This window comes from Prionailurus viverrinus, chromosome D1 (assembly GCF_022837055.1).
Source record: "Prionailurus viverrinus isolate Anna chromosome D1, UM_Priviv_1.0, whole genome shotgun sequence".
Taxonomy (NCBI): Eukaryota; Metazoa; Chordata; class Mammalia; order Carnivora; family Felidae; genus Prionailurus; species Prionailurus viverrinus.
The window spans coordinates 60,780,189-60,801,458 of NC_062570.1; the positions used below are offsets into that span (position 1 = coordinate 60,780,189).

Consider the following 21,270-nt stretch of genomic DNA (forward strand, 5'->3'; position numbering starts at 1 on the left):
TTCACCAAGGGAAGGCTGGATGGAGAGCATTTGAAGACCTATCAGCCTGTCACCTGTGCAGAGAAGGTGTCCTTTCCAGCCTCCCTAAGGGTGCCTTGTTTGCTGTGAAAAGCAGACATGTGTATGCAGGCGAGGCTCTATTTTGGAGACACTGCAAGGCTATAACTGCAGACTGCAATCCTCTGCCTGAATCCAAGACAGACCAGGACAAGGTGAGTGGCTAGCTGTAAGATCCTGTCTGTGCTGTGGGAGAAGAATGTTACCATAGGAAAAGCAAAGACTGAGAACTGATTGGGAGGCAGGGAAGGAAGTGAGGGCATTGAGGAAGTGGGGCTAAGGAAGGGGTAGGGAAGCTGGTACAGTCCCTGAAGCCTCACTAGGCTTCATTCAAGCTTAGGCTTGAACTTTAGAGGGTAGGAGATAGTTGCCTCTGGTACTGGCATAACAATCAGAAGGAAAAGCTGTGATGGGTGGAGGCTAAGAGAAGTGTCTCTCAGACAATGGATACTTGCCCCACTGTACCTCAGAAGTCTCCTTCTGGACCTCTTATACTAGAGTAAGACCTCCTGCTCCTCCAGTGTTTTCAGTTGTCGTCAGTTTCCAGAGAGCAAAGCTGACACTTACCCAGGGTCAAAGTAGGGAAGTTAGGGTTTCCCTCCCCCATCCACTCAGCGTTAGCCCAAGCTAAGAGGGAAGAAATCCCGGCTCAGAGCAGACCTTTGTTAACACTCTCACTTAGTCTGGGGAGAGAGTCAGGGATGGAGGGGCAAGAGGAGCCTAGAAGCTAACACCTAGAATTCTGTCTAGAGGAGGTAGAGAGCCTTCTTCGAAGTGCTCCTGAGTCACTGGAGGCCAGTGAAAGTGATTAGGAAGTCTCTAAGAGTGTGTATTAGCTATTAGGCATCCCAAGAGACTGAGAACAGGATGTAGAGAAGGGAGCAGCTGTAGAAGCAAAGGAAAGGAGCAATAGTAGGAAGAAGACCTACTTCGGTGTGGCTTCAGCATGAGATGCCATGAATGGAAGTACAGGACATGTATGTGTGTTTGTGTATGCGTGATGTTTTAAAAAGAATACATTTTTATATCATGTTTTATTTATAGTTACCAAGATATATTTATACTGGTGATAGTTGCATATAACAGTCAGGAAGGAGTCTGGATGGTTGACTGCAGAACGAGTCATACAATACTGTTAATGGTTTTGATCTTAGTGTTATGTTGGATTAAAAAATAATAAGAAATAGCTTTACAGTTCATTGTATTGGTATCTATTTAGATTTCTTTAAATTTTGAATGTTTCAGTAAGTAATTTTCCTCAGTATCAGTGTTTCCATGATTTATGAATGTACAATTATGCAAAGTTGTGATATTGTGATTTATAATAAGAAATATATGTTTGGTCTTTCCTATGTTTGGCTCCTAAAACCTTTGGAATTTCCTCTGTGATGAGAGCCACAAAGGTGTCTATTGTTATGTTAATGAGATGACTTTTGGACCTCACCTAAGGATGGGGGCTGGTTGCCAAGAAAACCTACAGTAGTTAGATGGCTGTAAGTTTCAGTCTTGCCCTCTGGCCTACCTCTGATCACCAGGGGAAGAGAGAAGGGTTAGAGGTTGAATCAATCACTGTCGGCCAAAGATTTATGTAATCAGTCATGCCTCTGTAATGAAGCCTCCATAAAAACCCAAGAGGACAGAGTTGGGAGAGTTTCTGGGTTGGTGAATGTGCGTTGGTACTGGGAGAGTCGCGCCCCTGGAGAGGAAATGGAAACTTTGTGTCCTTTTCTGTAGCTTGCCCTGTGCATCTCTTTCATATGGCTGTTTCTCAGTTATATGCTTTAATGATAAATCAGTAATCCAGTTTTGTGAACTGCTCTAGCAAATTAGTTGAACCCAAAGAGGACCTCTGGTTTATAGCCAGTAGGTAGTAGCACAGGTAACAACCTATGTGTGTGTTGGGGGGCTGGGGGGGGGGGTAGAGGGGGCCGGTCTTGTAGGACTGAACCCTTAACCTGTGGATCTGATGCTAGTTTTGGGGTGGATAGTGTTAGAACTGAGTTGAATTCTCACCCTGTATGTGTTTGAGAATTGCTTGTTCCTGTGGAAAAACCTCTTCTACTCCTTCACAGGTTGAAATTGGGTCCAGCAATCCAAATTAAACGTATTGTCTTAATTTTGAGTTTTCTTCATTTCTAGACTTTTTCTTGATTATGATAGCTAATATTATGCATTTACTACTACTTTTTTTTTGTTGTTGTTCCCTGAGAGACTTACCTTTATTGCCAAAGGTCTAATTTGTCATTTCACTTAAGGAAGCTGTTAATTTATGGTTATTTTAACTTTCTTTTTTCCTGATGTTATTCTTATTATATTACTCTTTATTTTACTTTTGCCCATTTTCTTTTCTTTTTTTTCACTTTTTGCATCAGTTTTTAGTTTATTTATTGGGCGTATAAAGTTTTCTCTAAATTTATGTCAGGCTATATATCCCATAAATTGTAATGATGCTTTCATTGCCATTAAATAAACTATAACTATAGTTTTGAATGTAATTTTCTCCAGAAATTGTTGAATTAGGTTTTTTTTTTCTTTTTATTAAATTGAAGTCTAGTTGACACACAACATTGCATTAGTTTCAGGTATACAACACAGTGATTCGACAAGTTTGTATGTTATGCTATGATCACCATAAGTGAAGTTTTAAATATATGAGTACAGTTGACCCTTGAACAGCATGAATTTGAATAGTGCAGGCCCACTTATACATGGGTTTTTTACACTATACTACTGTAAGTGTATTATCTTCTCCTTATAATTTACCTAATAACGTTTTCTCTCCTCTAGCTTAGTTTATTGTAAGAATAATACAGTGTATAATACATGTAACATACAAAATATGTGTCAGTTGGCTGTTTATGTTATTGGTAAGGCTTCTGGCTAACAGTAGGGTATTAGTAGTTAAGTTTTGGGGGAGTCAAAAGTTAAATGTGGGTATTTGTGCAGGGTGTATGGGGTGGCTAATGCCCTTAACCCCCACATTGTTCAAGGGTCAACTGTAATTTTTTTTAGGCTTGCTATTATTTTATGACCACAATGCATAAGAATTTATTTTAAAAAGTTTTTTTTTAATGTTTATTTACTTTTGAGAGAGAGACAGAGCACGAGTGGGGGAGGGGCAGAGAGAGAGGGAGACACAGAATCCAAAGCAGGCTCCAGGTTCGGAGCTGTCAGCACAGAGCCCAACGTGGGGCTCGAACCCACAAGCTGTGAGATCATGACCCTGAGCTGAAGTCGGACGCTTAACCGAATGAGCCACCCAGGTGCCCCAAGAATTTATTTTTTAAATGCCATTACAACCTTGCTTTGGGAAAGTATTTTGTGGCCAACTATGTAATTGTGGAATTATTCAGCAGGTGATGGAAAAGAAGGCATATTTCTATAGTAGAAAAGATTAAATTGATGTAGTTGCTTTATCAGAGCATAATAGAGTTTAGAGGGATTTGGCCAAACTCATTGCCTTGGACATGGGTAGCAGAAGGTTGAGTTAGGAACCAGCCAGACAAAATGCTGACTAATAGTAAGGGTTGAAAGTGTCAGAAACATATTTTAATCAGAGAAAGGACTTACTAAGCAGTATTAGGTAGCTCATTGGTGATGCAGGCAGGAACATCATTAAATTACTCTGTAGAAATGTCACTACTACCTCCATTGAACATAGCCAGCTCATATTTTACTTCCCATATTGGCACTAGAAACTGTCACTAGAATCTCTACCTCTGCTTTCTCTGGAAGATGGATTCTTCTATTAACAATTTTCACCTGAATGATTCAGTGTGGCATCTGCTTTTCTATGTTCTTAGCTTCTGAATCTACTTCTTGCAGGTTTGCATGATTGACAGCACTTAGATCACATGCTTCCACACACAGTAGTAGATTGGATTATTGTTTCCATCTATTTTCTTGTTAGGGTAGTGTTCAACCCCATCCAAGGTCTTATGACTCACAGTGCCTCCTGAGAGATGGAGAATATTTCTCCAGGCCATTATCAGAGTTGGCAATGTGGCTGTCATGGATCATTGGAATGGGAGCTAAGGAAGTGTTTCAGTTTCCTACAGACCATTTATGAGATACGCTCACACTACTTCTTCGTATTATCCCTCTGCCACAGTAAAGACATGTCCCAGAAAGGAACTCCCCCTTCAGCTTGAGTCCTGGATGAGAAGACCTGTGGATCAGAGTCCCAGCAGACTACCTGCAGCCAAGGCCATAACATATGAATACAAAATGTTTGTTGTAAGCTCCTGTGATTTTGGAGTTTTTGTTATGGTAGAAAAACCAATTAATTAGCCATGAAGGTGACTTTATGGTTTTCATCTTGGGGAGATGTAGAATCATAAGGAGGGAAATTCCTCAAACACAGAAAGATCAATCCAATGATGAGTGGCTGCAATGAATGACAAATTTCCACCACAAACAGTAACTCTATATTCATAAAATTTAGAAAACACACATGAATTCTCAGAACAAAATGTAGTCCCCATGTTGTACAATAGCATTTCCCTAGTCAAAAAGAAGTTCAGAGCCACATTGCCATCATAGGTCCTTAAAGAGAAATATAATCTTATTTATGGAGGAGGCAGAAAGGAAAAAATGAGGGAAAAAACAAAAAGATTGATGGTTTCAAGTTTTCAAAATTGTTCTCTTTGTCAAAATGTGTCTATTGTTTAGTGTCTAGAGCTAGACTCAGGAGTGTCTCTAATTAAGAAGTTGGGAGTGGTGCTGATTCCCACAGAATGTGAGGTGAAAAAAAATATTTATATAAACAGTCTTCTTTTTGAGGAGGATGGTATATGAAAAACTTTTGTTTTCTCAATTTAGAAATTTTCAGTGTATCATTCTTCTCCTAATTATCAGTATGTATGTTATAAAACCGCTACATTTTCCTTTCCCTTTCCTTTGTCCCCATACTTTCCAAGCATCCCAGATGCGGCATTGAGAGTATGCCTTATCTAAGGATACACTATCTACTTTCTTTTGAGCAGGATGCATGATATTCAACAAAAACAAATTTCAAGCAAAGGTGAGGGCCCAACATTTCCCACAGTCCTTGTTATCTGCTTTTTTTTCTTTGTATTTCTCTGTATCTGCTGTGGGATTCCAAAGACTCCAGCTCTCTCCAAAGTGGCTACCACAGCTACTTACTGGCCTGGGATTCCTGTGAGTCTGGCCTTCTTGGGAGGTTTTTCATTATTCTTTACATTCACGAGCTAGACAAATCATGACAGCTAGTTCCTGAACCAGAGCTACTATTTTCTTCCAGAACCTAAGCTTTCCAGGACCCAGAGAGGCCTATTTTGGTCTAGCTATGTCTTCCTATATTCTTGCTTTTTCTCATCGAGCTTTTGTATTTTCCAGAACTTCTATAAATGTTGTCACCTCTGTTCATGGTTAGTAAGCTATGACTCTAACTTCCTTTACTATTGCATTTCCCCCTTTTTTTTGCTTTCTATCATTTCAAGCAGGTCCAGATTGTTGTTTTTTTTAAACTTCTAACATTAGCAACATATCTTCTCTACCACTTGTATGAGCAACACATTTACTGGATCAAAATGTTCTCCAGTGCTCCCTCATTTGCCTTTTCAACTCAACTCCAAAGGAGGATACTCTCCTCCTTCAATTCCTGACACACCCTTAGTTTGTCTATTACCATTTCTAAAGTTCATAGGTATCCCTCTCTCTCTTCATTAATACACACTGTCACTATTTTACCTGCTAAGATGGATGAGTATACAGCTGCCACTATTGTTTCCAAGCCAATTGGTTACCAAAGCAATAGCATTCTTTTTTAAAAATGTTTATTTATTTATTTTGAGAGTGGGGGGTGGGCAGAGAGAGAGGGAGAGAGAGAATCTCTAGCAGGCTCTATTTTGTCAGTGCAGAGCCCGATGCAAGGCTCTAACTCATGAACTGTGAGGTCATCACCTGAGCCAAAATCAAGAGTCAGATGCCCAATGAACTGAGCCATCCAGGCACCACCCAAAGCAATGACATTCTTGTTATAGATTTCTTTTAATTATTTATTGGCCTGAGGATTTATGATAATTTTATTCACAGCTCTTGCCCCCCTGCAATTCAAAATAAGGTTGCTTCTTTATCTGCTTACTAATGACATTTATTATTCTTGGAACCACATTCCAGATCTCTGAAATACACAGCTTTGATTAGGGTGTAACTAATAAATGAACCAAGTGTGATTTTTGACGCATAGTCAATGTTCAGAGACAGATTTTGGACAAGATATGCAGTTCCTTAGAAGCTAGTTCTACCTCCATCCTGGATACAACTTAAAGGAGATTACAAAGAAGAAGGAGGAGAAGAAAACCACCAAAATTTGGGGAAACATATATAGTGCTATTTACTGCTTCATTGTAGTAACATCTTAGAGGCCTAAAATAACCTCACTAAATCTCTAGCTACTTTGGGGTTAATTCACCCTTGGTCCACTTAGAATTACTCCACTCTTACCATTTGATGTAATGGAGAGGTTCCCTGCCTTCCAAGGCAAATCCCTGACTCCACAAATCAAGATCTTATGTATGTGGTACCATTTTCAGTTTGAGACCTAAATATGAGGGGCTTTGCTCTGCCTACAAATGGTCTTGCAAAGTGGGATAGTCCTATGCTCCTTCCCCAGTCTGCAGAGATGTGACCTGAAGGACACAGATGATTAATACAGTATAAACAGTAAACATGGAGTTCTAATTCTGCCTGGAAATAGTCATATGTAGACTCAAAAAGATATTCCTGGTAGAGGGCCCAGCAAATGCAAAGCCACAGAGGTACCATAGAACATGAATAAGAGGAGAGATTCTGGAGAGATCAGCAGGCACCAGATCATGCAGGGCTCATTCTCCTTGCTAAGAAGTTTGAGTTTTGACTTTATCTGAAGCCACAGTGAAGTTTTAAGATGGAGACTGACATGTTTAGATATGGAAGTATACCAGGGAACAGGGACTTGGAATTTTCAGTAAATTGTTTAGCCACAAAGTTTATTACCAAATGGTCACTCAAGAGCTTATGTACCCCAGTGTGATTTGAAGAGTTTGAAATCAAGAAAATATTTATACCTGTTCAGTTATATTTATAATCCCTTTTTTCTTCCATTAACAAAAAATTCCACACTAAGGAATTTCAGTCTTCATTGTGCCCATTGCTCTTTCCAGCAATATAAAAGATTCTTATGGGTATACTGTGATCAGGCACAGTTTCCTTTAAAGTCTTTTAGGGTTTGACCCCCCAACTTTTAAGATCATTTTTATCGGGGCGCCTGGGTGGTTCAGTCGGTTAAGCGTCCGACTTCAGCTCAGGTCACGATCTGAGTGTCCGTGAGTTCGAGGTCCGTGAGTTCAAGCCCCGCGTCGGGCTCTGTGCTGATGGCTCAGAGCCTGGAGCCTGCTTCCGATTCTGTGTCTCCCTCTCTCTCTGACCCTCCCCCGTTCATGCTCTGTCTCTCTCTGTCTCAAAAATAAATAAATTAAAAAAAAATAAACATTTATAAAAAAAGATCATTTTTATCAATTGTGAGTATGGATGAGAATAATAGATGATTTAGAGCTTTGAAATACTGCCCTCAGTGATAGTTATTCAGCCAGCACTGTGAAACATGGTCTTAGAAGTTAGAGCTCCGTACCATGCAAGACTGTGCAGTAAAAAGGAAGGCCGTTATGAAATAATGCTAAGGGAAGATCAAGATTCAACATTGCACCCAAGAGGGTTTTGGGAAGATGGCAACATAACTTTGATTTCCACTTTCTAACTTTGTATGTCAAAAAATTCAACTAAGAAAATAAAATTTAACAAGAATATACAATCCTGTCACACAAAAGAAAGGAAAATTCATTCTAAAATTTGGGATTCCTGTGAATCTATTGAGAATATGGTAGAAAGCAGCCTGACCTCCTTTGGGGGAAAGCTCTCATGAAACCATGTTGGGAGGCCTTCACTTCAGAGCCTCCAGTATTTGGCACCTGTGGAAAGAACTCTGCCTCATGTCTCCATGGGTCTTCTGGCCAGCTTACCTGGGCTATTTCTCATAACCTTCCTAAGAAGAGGCCCAACCTACTGTTCATTGAAAAGGCAGAACATTATGAGAACCTGCATTAGCTAAGACCAGTGATTTGTCAAACCATAATTCATAACCATGAGCAGATAAAAGGAAGCTAGTAATGTGGAAAAATATCAGAGCTTGAAAAAAAGATAACAAATATGAGAAATCAAATGGCCCAGTAAAAAACAGGGAAGAAACGAGAGGACCTTAAAAAAAATGAATGTGCAACATCAGCGAGAGCTGAGAAAATCCTGTCTTAAAATAAAAAGATGGCTATAGAAGAAAAGCAATGTGTAAACAATAGCAACTTGTTAGAAATAATGACAATAAAGCAGAGTGTGCAAATTTTGTAGGGAAAGTTTAGTTGGTTTTGAACCAAGAGGGGGAAGAGATAGGAGCATTTTCTTGAATCCCTAAAACTCTGAGGTGTAAATTAAAAGAGAAAAGAAAAGAAAAGAAAAGAAGAGAAAAGAAAAAAGAAAAAAGAGAAAAAGGAAGAAGAAAGAAAGAAAGAAAGAAAGAAAGAAAGAGAAAGAAAGAAAGAAACTGAATAGAAGCAGAGTAGCCATTTCTTTTTGCAACAATGTTCTGGGTAGATAGCTCAAGTCTATCATGTATAGTTCTTTGTTTTTCAGCAAATGTATAAACTTGGTCAAGAAAAGACAAGAGACATGGAGGGCAAATATAAGCATTCCAGCAGCAAAGAAAGGAGGGGATGGAATAGATGGAATGAACAATAGCCAAGGAAATAACTAGGAAAAAATTTCCATAAGCTAAAGACCCAAGTTTAAAGATGCTTGCTCATTCATTAAATGAAAGATCCATACCTAGATAATTTCAGATGAAATTTCTGAACCCTAAGAAAAATGAAACTATTTGGCATGCATCTAGACAGATACTTGCAAAGTAATGCTAAATCATAGTGGCTAGCATGTAAGCTCCACAAAAGCATTTACCTGTTCTGTTCACTGATATATTTCCATCAATTACAAGAGTACCTGTCACATATAAGTAAATATTAATGAATGAATTAGCTGGCATTAAGAAATCAATCTTTACCTGAAGTCATGAAAATATTCTTTTATATTGCTTTGGAAAATTTAATTGCTTTGCCTTTTATACTTCTGTTTACAAAAAAATTGATATTTGTGAGTGGTATGAAATCAGGGTTCAAGTTTAACTTTTTCCATATGGATATTCAGCAGTTCTGGTACCACTTATTAAAAGTAGCCTCCTTTCCTTATTAAAAGTGCCTGGGTGGCTCAGTCGGTTAAGTGTCAGACTCTTGATTTCTGCTCAAGTCATGATCTCATAGTTGGTAGGATCCAGCAGTGCCCCAGCTCCGTGCTGACAGCTCAGAGCCTGCTTGGGATTCTCTGTCTTCCTCTCTGTCTGCCACCCCCACTCTCACCCCCCCCCCCCACTTGCATGTGGGCACTTTCCTCATTGTCACATAGTGCTACCATTGTCATATAACAACTGGCTGTAAATCAGTAGGTGTGCTTCTGGGCTTTTATTACTAGCATTGGCCCAGTTGTCCATCCTGCACCAGTATCACACTTTCATAATTATTATAGCTTTATAATAAGTCTTGATATTTGATCTATCAAGTTTTCCCATGTTGGCTCTATTTTTTTTAAATGTTTATTTATTTTTGAAAGAGAGACAGAGCACGAGCAGGGGAGGGGAAGAGAGAGAGGGAAACACAGAATCTGAAGCAGGGTCCAGGCTCTGAGCTGTCAGCACAGAGCCTCATGTGGAGCTCGAACCCATGAACCCATGAGATCATGACCTGAGCCAAGGTTGGGCTCTCAACCGACTGAGCCACCCAGGCACCCCGCATGTTAGTTCTATTCTTTAAGAGTGTTGTGGCTACTTTTAACCATTTATATTTTGCTATAACTTTTTAATTAAACTTATCAAGTTCTGCAAAATGAGCTTTTAGGATATTATTAAGATTACATTGAATCTGTAGAAAAATTTGGGGAGATAATTAAATTCTTCACATTATTGACTTTTCCTATAAAGGAACATGGGATCTCCCTCCCCGCCCCCCCCCCCCCCATTTATTTTAGGTCTTCTTCAGTTTCTCTTAAGGATGCTTTCTGGTTTTCTATGTAGAAGGTCCTCTATATCCTTTGTTAGATTTACTCTTAGACATGTGATTTTTCTATGCCATTGTAAATGATTTTAAAAAACCATGTCTACTTTATAAATAAATACACTGGAATTTTGTCCATTAACCTGTATTCAGCAACCTTTATATACTTATTAATTCTAATTATCTAATTGGTAACCTTTATGTAGTTACTTATTAATTCAAATTACTTATGAATGGATTCTTTTGGATTTTTATACATATACCATCACTAATCCACAAATAATGATTAATTTTTTTTCTAAATTTCATATGATATGTTTCTTTTTCTTGCCTTATTACAGGCTGTTAACACAAGAAATCATTTTTATCTTCAGGTAAAACCACGCTTTCTTTCAATGTGAGTATTTGTGGCTCTGTATCAACACATCCATCACTATCTTTTAACAAAAAAACAATGGCATTACTCATTTGCAAATGGAATTTGAATACCTTGGAAACAAGAGAACACTTTCTTACTGGAGAGATTTCCTTGTAGATTTTTCTGCATCTCCTTTGCCTTTACTCCAGTTTAAGCCAAGATAATCTCTTGTCTAGGTGATAGGAATAACTTTTTCACTGATCAGCCCCACTTAAGATCTTTCCTACCAATTACTGTCCATGCTGTGGCTAGTATGATCTTTCAAACATGAGTCAGTCTGTAGCATCTTCTCATTGATGTTAGAATGCCAGGATGAAGTTCATACTCCCCAAACCAGCTCATAAGGATTCCATGAGCCACCTTGGTGCACCTCTCCATCCCCATCTCCAAACACTCTACCTCCATCTTTTGCCTGCTAAGTCCCAGATGCAGTGAAATTATCTCACCACTTCAATGTGTCATGCTTTCTCTCGCCCATCAGCTTTCATATGTTTTTCTCCATAGTAAGAATACTCATCCCACTCCCTGTTCTGATGAATTTTTAGCTTCGGGTATCTGTTTAAACATCCTTCCTTAGGAAGACCTTTCCTGACCCTAATCTTGGTGGGACTAATTTTCTCTTTTCTTTTTATTTCACTTAAAGCATTTAACATTATGAGATTATTTTGCATACTTATGATGAGATCTTTTGTCTATTTTTACAGGGGGGATGGATACTGATGCACATATTTTAAGAGGAGATTTATGGTCCTCTTTCATTCACTCTTAATACCTGTCCTTTTGTTGATGTTAATTCATAATTCTCAACTCTATTTATTACTTCAATTGAGGCATGTTTAATGAGAAGGTCCCCTTAAATTTTTGGTAGCAACAGCAAGGACCAAGCTGCCACAATTTTTGAATGGAGATTTTTCACAGGAACTTTTCAAACATTTTTTTCACTTGTTAGAAGAATAAGAATAGTATCTTCCAGAGTAAGATAGACCATGATATGACTTTAAAAATAATAGCATATCCCTATAGTATTGTTTCAGTATTTTTCATAAGAAATAAAGAAAATTGAAATTCAATGCAAACGGCGTTAAAGGGTCCACCCAACAATGGAGAGCTCTGGCTGAGGATATACTCAAATTCTTGGCTTAGGAGGCCCTAAATGATCTGAACTCTATGAATATTGAGAACATGGAGCTTCTGCACTAACTCCATCACATGTACTTGTGTTCAATCTCTTGTAGCTCCAAAATACACTTTTAAAAACTCCTTAGAACTATCGATTCTGCATGTATTGCCCATTTCAGTCCTTCTCTTCACATGCAAACCTCTTCAAAGAGTTGTCTACATCCACTTTCTCCCTTTCCTTTCAACCCACTTACTCCTTACTTGCTGCATTCAAGATTCGCTTCCCACAAGCCTTTCTCAAGGTATCAAGTGAATTTTTTTACTTCCAGCCCTACAGTGCTTGATCTCCCAGCAGCCTTCTGTACTGCTTTCCACTCCTTCTTCCCAATGTATTTTCTTCCTCTGACTGTTGTAGCAGTATCTCAGCCAAATTTCCTCATACTTCATTGGCTCTTCCAGTTGTTTTGAGTAATAATAATGAACACGAACATTCAGTGGAGAATTGCTAATATCTCATTTTATTTTTCGTCAAACTGAGGTTAAGCCTAGTTGTACCATGAGCAAATAGTTGGACCCCAGTTTGGACACAAATGTTTCCTGACAGAACCCCACATTTAAAGAACCACCGTACATTGTCCCATTTCTGGGGGGACAAGTGAGATATGATTAGTGGATCAAAGAAGAAAGGGTTAGTTTGAAAGGAAAGGAGAGCTAAGATGCAATGGAAGGGGTTCAAATTCAAGACCGAGGAGTTAGGTCCTTGGTCCTTGAAGAGTCATCCTCAGAGCTACAGCCCATCATCCACGAGGCTGCAGCTTCCCCACCAGACCACGAGGGGGCAGCATCAAGAAGCAAGAGGCTTCACCGTGTGCTTCCCCACCACCCTTGGATAGGGAATTTGGGAACCTGAGCAAGATTATCAGTGGCTGTGCGCTTTCTGGTGCATGCTGTTGCCACCGTTCAGTTGCTCCTTTTTTTCCAGCACAGATCATCCTTTCTCTATCCACCCCATGGCACTTGCCTTCCCTTCAGTCTCCTGAGCCTTAGGATAAACGGTAATAGAGCGAAGCTACTTTGGGTAGGAGTTTAGGGCGCAGTTTTCCTTGGCTGCCTGAGTGGAGTGCGGCTTTTTAGGGAGCTCGGAGGAATTCATCCTTCATCATCCCACACGCTCCCCAGGGCCCCGGAGAAACTATATTTGCGCGATGGCCTTGGGCGGAGGCACTACTGGTGAGTGAGCCTGGCTCAGCCCGGAGCGGGGAGCTAGACCAGGAGATCCAGCCACAATTCATTGCTGGGGGAAGCCGGCCTCTGCTCAGCTTGCTTGGCCGCTTGGAGAGGTCTGTCTGCGCGCGCACTTTCCGGATTACAGCGGCCCGGGCTCCCAGACCTTGTTCAGTGATCTACCCAGAGAGGATTTTCTTCAAACACTGTGAGGCCCATTCCAAACTTTGTCTATCGCTTGAGCCAGGAAGGAATCCCCGGTTCCAGCCTCCTACACTTCACTGAAGAAACAAGGCAAGGGGAATGAATTTATCCAAGGAAATTATGTGTGTGGGACAAATACATGTGTGGTGGTGGTGATTAGTAATGAAAAAGGAAATTGAGAAGCTGCGCTGTAAAGTGAAGTCGGAGCTACCCAGTAAAGGGCCTTGAATGCACCCCAAGTGGTTTCAACTTAGAGGGCTATGGGAGCCACCAGTAACTTGCTAGACAGAGCCTGACATGTCTGGTTTTGCTGTTTAGATGGCAGTGATGCAGAAGGTAGATTGAAATATCTGGGTGTAGAGGCAGGGGGGTGAGTTAGAAAGCTCATAAGAGCAGAGTGGATGATATAATGAGGTTGGGAGGGAAGGCGGGTGTATTAAATAAGAGGAGAGGTCATCATAGAGTAGTTGGAAAAGTAAAATCATGTGTGGAGGTAAAAGAAGAAAAATAAAGATGGGAGTAGCTGCCCTGAACTGGATTTGGAAGAGGTTCTATTTGGGACGAGAGGAGCATAGGCCCTAGGCTATCCAAGTAGAACTATGAGGAGGCAGCAGGTTATAGGGTTGGTTCTCAGGACAGAAGCTTAGCACAGGGTTGTATGTGAGAGAAAGGAAGTTGAGCCTGGTGGTTATGTGATCACCAGGGAGAGGAGTGGCAGAAAGGGGGGATGTGCCTGTGTTCACCCCCTAGCACCAGGAGCAGCGTGGACTGCTTTTCTTTCCACGTCTCAGCTGCATCTGGTTTCCGTGTCATACCCCACCCAAGCACAATCTGGGACTGACTGTCATGCAGGTGTCCAGAGATCCTGATGAAAAATTCTGTTCTATTCTTTGTTGGGGGCTGAAAATGATAATCTTTCTTTAGCCCATCTCCCTACCTCCCAGAACACCAGAACTGCTTTCCACAAATTTCTTTGATTAAAACAAAAATCACCAGGGGAGAAGGGATACTGTTCTTAATCAGATTCCTCGACGTCCTGCCCTGGAAATTCTGATTCTCTGGGCCTGGAGTGAGACGTGGGGGATCGTCTTCTCAATAACTGCTTCAGATGAGTCTATCAGGGAAGTTTGAGAAATGCTTCTCAGGCCTAAACACAAGTCTGTCTCTTGAAGCCAGTACCAGACTGAACCCTTGCTTTCTGCCATAAGTCAGACTAGGGTGGGTCTTAAAGGCAACTGCAGGCTAAGCCTCACACTCTGGACCCAAACCAACCGTAACCTCAGGTGCACTAGAAGAGCTAGGGTCAGTGTGGAACCTTCTGGGCAGGTCTGCTGTGTTGGAGAAGTAGTTAAGAGCAGTGTCCCAGTCCACAGCTTCAGCTCTGGCAAAGAAGAGCTGTTGCATGTTTTCTGAGTGGGCCGTCACACACTGACACTAATGGGATCTCCAGGGAAGTGAGTATACAGAGAATCAGAGCACAGAGAGGCTGGAGTTCAGAATTGCAAGTATTTAATCTTCTGTTTGCTACCATCATGACTCCAGTGCCCTTCCTTGTAAGTCCTTTCTCTCCTCTGAGTTATGACTTAATGCTGTTTCTTCTTTTCCCTGATGTAGACCCTGGACCTGGCATGCAGAAGCCTCAGCTCTTGGTTCCTGTCATGGCCACTCCAAATGGAACTCTGGTCCATCCAGCATACTTCCTGCTGGTGGGAATCCCTGGCCTGGGGCCTGACATACACTTTTGGCTGGCTTTCCCCCTGTGCTTTATGTATACCATGGCCACCCTGGGAAACCTGGCCATTGTCCTCATCATCCGTGTGGAAAGGCGTCTGCATGAGCCCATGTACCTCTTCCTGGCCATGCTTTCCACTATTGACCTAGTCCTGTCTTCTGTCACCATGCCCAAGATGGCCAGCCTCTTCCTGACAGGCATCCAGGAGATAGGATTCAATGTTTGTCTGGCCCAGATGTTCCTTATCCATGCTCTGTCAGCCATGGAGTCAGCTGTTCTGCTGGCTATGGCTTTTGACCGCTTTGTGGCCATCTGTCATCCACTGCGGCATGCTTCTGTGCTCACAGGGCCTACTGTGGCCAAGATTGGACTAGCTGCCCTGACCAGGGGATTTGTTTTCTTCTTCCCTCTGCCCTTCATCCTGAAGCGGTTGTCATACTGCCAAACACATATGGTCACACACTCCTTCTGTCTGCACCAAGATATTATGAAGTTGTCCTGTTCTGACACCAGGGTCAATGTAGTATATGGACTCTTCATTATCCTCTCAGTCATGGGTGTGGACTCCCTCTTCATTGGCTTCTCCTACATTCTTATCCTGAAGACTGTGTTGGAGCTGGCTTCTCAGGGGGCAGCACTCAAGGCTTTCAATACCTGCATCTCCCATCTCTGTGCTGTCCTGGTCTTCTATGTGCCCCTCATTGGGCTCTCAGTGGTGCACAGGCTGGGGGGCCCTACCTCCCTGCTCCATGTGATTATGGCTAATATCTATTTGCTACTACCACCTGTGGTCAACCCTGTTGTCTATGGAGCCAAAACCAAGGAGATCCGTTCACGGGTCCTCCATATGTTCTCACAGGGTGGCAGGTGAGCAGAATAACCTCCTTAGGGCCTTCAATCCGTGCCAAATCTGGGAGGATTAGGATCTTGTTGAATGTCTCCATGATTGGAGCATCCAACCCATCGGGCTGTCAGCTTCTAAATATTTAACTAGATCTTGGATTCCTGTTTCCAGGAAATGTGTTGATTCAGAAGTGTGGTTCTGAGGAAGTTTTGTTCAGGCTGAAGAAGCATCCCCAAGCAAAGGGTGCTCCTTGGAAGACTCCGACATTGGCAGGAATGAGTCAGTACTAAGTCATCTGCTGGGGGTAGCCTGTACGAGTGTGACCTTTCTGCTGACATGGTGGTAGAGCCAGAGAGGCAGCAGCCGGCACTGTTAATCAGCTGTGCCCCCAGCAGCAGGCTTTTGTGAAGGAGGTTTGAACGTCATACCTCCATGGCTGCCACAGCATCTGACCTTGGACATTTCAACCATGTAAGACCTGTGGTACAGGAACTTAGGTGTTTTCTGCCTCCAGCCCTCAGCTGTATTTAGTTTAATGTTTAATAGTTTAGTGATGTGTAATTGATACACAATAAATGGCACACATTTAAAGTATACAGTTTGAGGGGCATCTGGGCGGCTTAGTTGGTTAAGGTCAGTTAAGTGTCCGACTTTGTTTTGGCTCTTGGTTTCGGCTCAGGTCATGATCTCACAGTTTGTGAGCACAGAGCCTGCTTGGGATTCTCTCTCTCCCCTCTCTCTGCCCTTCCCCTGCTCACTCTCTCTGTCTCTCTCTCTCTCTCTCTCAAAATAAATAAACTTACAAAATTTAAAAAGTGTACAGTTTGATAAGTTTTGACATGTACACACCCATAAAACCACACCACAGTCAAGAGAGTGAACATACTCATCACCCCCAAAAGTTTCCTTATACCCCTTTTAAAATCCTTCATTCCCATCTCTCCTGGTCACTCCCTGCTCCAGTTCCCAGGCAACCACTGAAATGCTTTATGCTACATTAGTTTGCATTTTCTAGAGTTTTATATAAATAGAATCATACAATATGTACTCCTTTTCTTGCCTTGCTTATTTTACTCAGCACAGTTATTTTGAGATTCATCCATGTTGCAGCATGTATAAGTAACTTAATTCTTTTTACTGCTAGGTAACATTCTATTATATAATTATGCCATAGTTTGTTTATCCATTCACCTGTTGTTGGAGATTTAGGATGTTTCCAGAATTGGAAACAAATACAGCTTCTATGAACATATAAGTCTTTGTATGGACATGTGGTTTTTTTTCCCTCCTGTGTAAATATTTAGGAATGAAATGGCTAGATCATACTGGAGGTATATATTTAACTTTTTAACTGCCAAACTGTCTTCCAGAATGGTTGTACCATTTTACATTTCCACTAATAGTGTATGGGAGTGATACTTTTTTGGCATCTCAGCCTACATTTGGTGTAGTCTGTATTTTTTATTTTAGCCATTTTAGTAGATTTGTAGTAGTATCTCATTGTGACTCAATTTGTATTACCCTAATAAATAGTGATGTTGGCATCTCTTCATGTGTTTATTTGCCATCTGTAAATCATTGCCACTTTTCCATTGGGTTGTTTGTTTTGTTATTGTTGAGTTTGAATTTTTTAAAATATACATTGCATGTAAGTCCTTTATCAGGTATATACTTTACATTTCCCCCAGTCTGTGACTTGTCTTTTACTTCTCTTAAGCATCTTTATAAAACACCAAACATTCTAACTGGTGAAGTCCAGTTTATCAAGTTGTTGTTTCATAGCACACACTTTTTTAAAAAAAAGTTTTTAATGCTTATTTATTTTTGGGAGAGAGAGACAGAGAGAGAGAGACAGAGAGAGAGAAACAGAGCATGAACGAGGAAAGGCAGAGAGAGAGAGGGAGACACAGAATCTGAAGCAGGCTCCAGGCTCTGAGCAGTCAGCACAGAGCCTGACGCAGGGCTCCAACCCATGAACTGAGAGATCAGGACCTGAGCCAAAGTTGGATGCTTAACCTACTGAGCCACCCAGGTGCCCCTCATAGCACACACTTTTGATGTCATATCTAAAAACTCATCACCACAGTCACACATACACAAAAAACATTATTCTTTTTCCCCCAGAAGCATTATAGTTTTAGGTTTTACGTTTAGCTCTGTGATCTATTTTGTGTTAGCTTTGGTATGTAGTGTAAGGCATGGATCAAAGTTGATTTATTTCCATATGGACATCTAGTTATTTTAATGCTACTGGACTATCCATGGTCAACTCTGCTTTTGTATCTTTGTAGAAAATCATTTATCTATATATGTGTGGGTTCTAATTCTGGACTCTGATTCATTGGCCTATTTTTCTATTTTTATGTCAATACCACATTGTTTTGACTACTGCAGCTTTATAAGAAATCTTGCAATCAGTATTGTCAATTCCCTTTGTTCCTTATTTTCAAAGGTGGCCTTTCATGGGAATTTTAGCAGCAGTTTAAACATTTATATAAAATAGTCTTTTAGAATTTTGATTTGAATTGTACTGCATTGATATAGGTCAATTTAGAGAGAATTAACATTGTTAATTAGTGTCTTCTAACTCATGAACAAAGTATATATCTTCATTTTTAGGGTCTTTGGTTTCTTTCAGAAATGTTTTGTAGTTTTCGTTGTACAGATTTATCATGTCTTTCACCAAATTTATCTGTATTTTATATTTTGATGCTATTATAAATGGTATTTTTTAGTTAAAATTTATGGTCATCCATTATGTTAGTATAGAGAACTGTAACTGATTTCTTTATATTAACCCTGAATCTTGCACTTTGCTAAACTCAGTCATTTCTACAAGGTTTTTTTTTGTATATTTCATCAGATTTTTCTACATAGATGATCATGTTGTTTGTGAATAAAGACAGTTTTACCTCTTTCATTTCAATTTGCATACATTTAATTAATCTGTTTGTTTGTTATTGTATTGATAAGAAATGACAGGACATTGTGACTACAAGTGATACCTATCCTGTGATCTTGGGGAGGAAATATCTAGTTTTTTACTATTAAGTATGTTCTATCAATTCTTGAGAGAGATATTGAAATATTTAGCTATAATTTTATATTTGTCTGTTCATGTAATTATATCACTTTGCTTCAAATATTTTGAAATTTTCTTAACAGGTACCTAAATATTTAGCATTTTTAAATTTCTTCTTAATGAATTAATCTTTTATCATTATGAAGTGGCCTTCTTTATTTGTGGTAATATACGTTACTCTGAAATGTACATTGTCTGATGTTAATAAAGCCATTTTAGCTTTCTTGTAATTAGTGTAATCATGATATATATTTTTCCCCATTCATTACTTTTCATCTATTTGTGTCCTTTTGTTTGGAGTGCCTTGTCGACGGCATATTGTCAGATCTTACATTTTTATCTGATTTGATGACATCTGTATTTTACTTATGGTATCCCATTTTCTCTTTGTACCATCTGTTTTCCCCCCTTTTGCTTTTCTTTCTTTTTGATTAACTGAATACTTTCAGTGGTTCTGTTTTATCTCCTTTTATTGTTTATTAGCTGTCACTGTTTTGTTATTTTAACGGCTGCTTTAGCATTTATAATATATCTTATCACAGCCTACTTTCATTTAACCATTCAATGTGTAGAAGAATTTTACAATACTGTATTCCCATTCCTCTCCTCCCAAACTTTGTGCTGTTTTTGTACATTTTGCTATTATTTATTTTATAAATCCAACAGAAAATTATTTAGTTTTGTTAACAGTCAATTATCTTCAAAGAGGTTTGAATAGTAAGAAAACAACTTTGTGTATTTACCCATGTTACAATTTTCACCAGTCTGCATTTCTCCCTGTAGATGCCCATTATTTCTATTTGGTATTATTTTTCTCTGCTTGAAGAGTTTCTTTTTCTTTGTTTTTCTTTTTTTAATGTTTATTAATTTTTGAGAGAGAGAGAGAGGCAGAGTGCAAGCAGGGGAGGGGCAGAGAGAGAGGGAGACACAGAATCTGAAGCAGGCTCCAGGCTCTGAGCTGTCAGCACAGAGCCTAATGAGGGGCTCGAACTTCTGAACTGTGAGATTGTGAACTGAGCCGGAGTCGGATCCTTAACTGACTGAGCCACCCAGGCACTCCGAAGAATTTATCATATAACTTGTGATGTGGTCTGCTGATAATAATTATTTCAGCTTTTTTATACTTAAAGCATCTTTATCTTGAGCTTCTTGCATCTGTGAATTTATAGTTGTATCAAATTTGGAAAACTTTTGGCTGCTATTTTTTTGTAATCCCTCCCCCTCCTCATACCAAGGACTCCAATTACATATAATTAGGCCACTTGAAGTTGTCCCACTGCTTGCTGAGTCTGTGTTTGTTTTTTATTTACTTATTTTTAAGTTTTTTTTTTAACATTTATTTATTTTTGAGAAACAGACAAATAGAGCATGAGTGAGGGAGGGGCAGAGAGAGAGGGAGACACACAATCTGAAGTAGGTTCCAGGCTCTGAGCTGTCAGCACAGAGCCCATCGCGGGGCTCGAACCCATGAACAATGAGATCATAATCTTATGACCTGAGCTGAAATCTGATGCTTAACTGACTGAGCCACCCAGGTGCCCCTGTATTTGTTTTTTAAATATTATTTTTTTATCTGTGTTTCATTTTGAATAGTTTCTAATGCTATGTCTTCAAGTTTACTAATCATTTCTTCCACAGTATACCCTCATCCAGTGAGTTTCACATCTCATACATTGCAGTTTTTATCCCTAGAAGTGTGATTTCAATTATAAAAAAATATCTTTCATGTTTCTACTTAAATTTGTAATCCATTTAATGCAGTTCTAATTATCATCTTAATGTCTTCATTGTGTAGTTCTAATATCTGTTTCAGTTCTGGATCAGTTTAATTATTCTCATTTTGGGTCATTTTTCTTCTTTGCACGTCTGGTAATTTGATCACCTGCGAGACATTGCAAATTTTTCTTTGGTGCTACATATTTTTGTAGCCCTGTAGGTATTCTTATGCTTTGTTCAGGCAATCAGTCAAGTTATTTGTACATAGTTTGATCATTTGGGTCTTGCTTTAAAGATTTGTTAGGTGGGACTAGAGCAGTGCTCAGTCTAAGGCTCATTATTCTCCACTACTGAGAAAAGGTCCTTTTGCATTCTGTCTGCAGTGCCCTGCGAATCTTGAAGTTTTTCAGTCTGGCTGGTGGAAAGAGTCACTGTCCTTGACTCTGTGTAAGTACTGGATAGTGTTACCTTTAATATTTTCAGGGAGCTCTTTCCCCATCTTTAGGTAGCTTGCTCACCTGCATGTGTTGATCAGTACCTCAGTTGAAGGAAGACCCTCTACATCTCTAGACTTCTCTCTCTGTGTAGCTCTTTCATCTTTGATACTTTCTCTTCCAATCTAGCTGGCTTGATCTTCCAGAACTCTTTGCCTCCATTTCCTTAACTTAGGGTGTCCTCTGGACTCTGCCTAGGTTCTCCTCCCCTGTGCTGCAATGAAGCTTT

The 21,270-nt window shown here is 40.0% G+C and overlaps 2 protein-coding genes across 2 annotated transcripts in view; both read left to right on the top strand.

The window, feature by feature from the left end:
• LOC125177121 (olfactory receptor 51H1-like) overlaps positions 1-21,270 on the top strand; it is a 307,668-nt gene continuing 286,398 nt past the window's right edge. Inside the window, exon 1 of the mRNA XM_047879193.1 lies at positions 1-212. The gene's annotated coding sequence lies outside the window, so the exon portion shown is untranslated. The remainder of the gene's footprint in view (positions 213-21,270) is intronic.
• LOC125177112 (olfactory receptor 51D1) lies at positions 14,787-15,776 on the top strand. The gene has a single exon (XM_047879182.1). It carries the CDS (start codon positions 14,802-14,804, stop codon positions 15,774-15,776), a length of 975 nt encoding a protein of 324 aa, XP_047735138.1. The 5' UTR covers positions 14,787-14,801.

What these genes read in the sequence shown, in the direction of transcription:
- LOC125177112 (XM_047879182.1), top strand. Translation starts at nt 14,802, where the DNA reads ATGCAGAAGCCTCAGCTCTTGGTTCCTGTCATGGCCACTCCAAATGGA.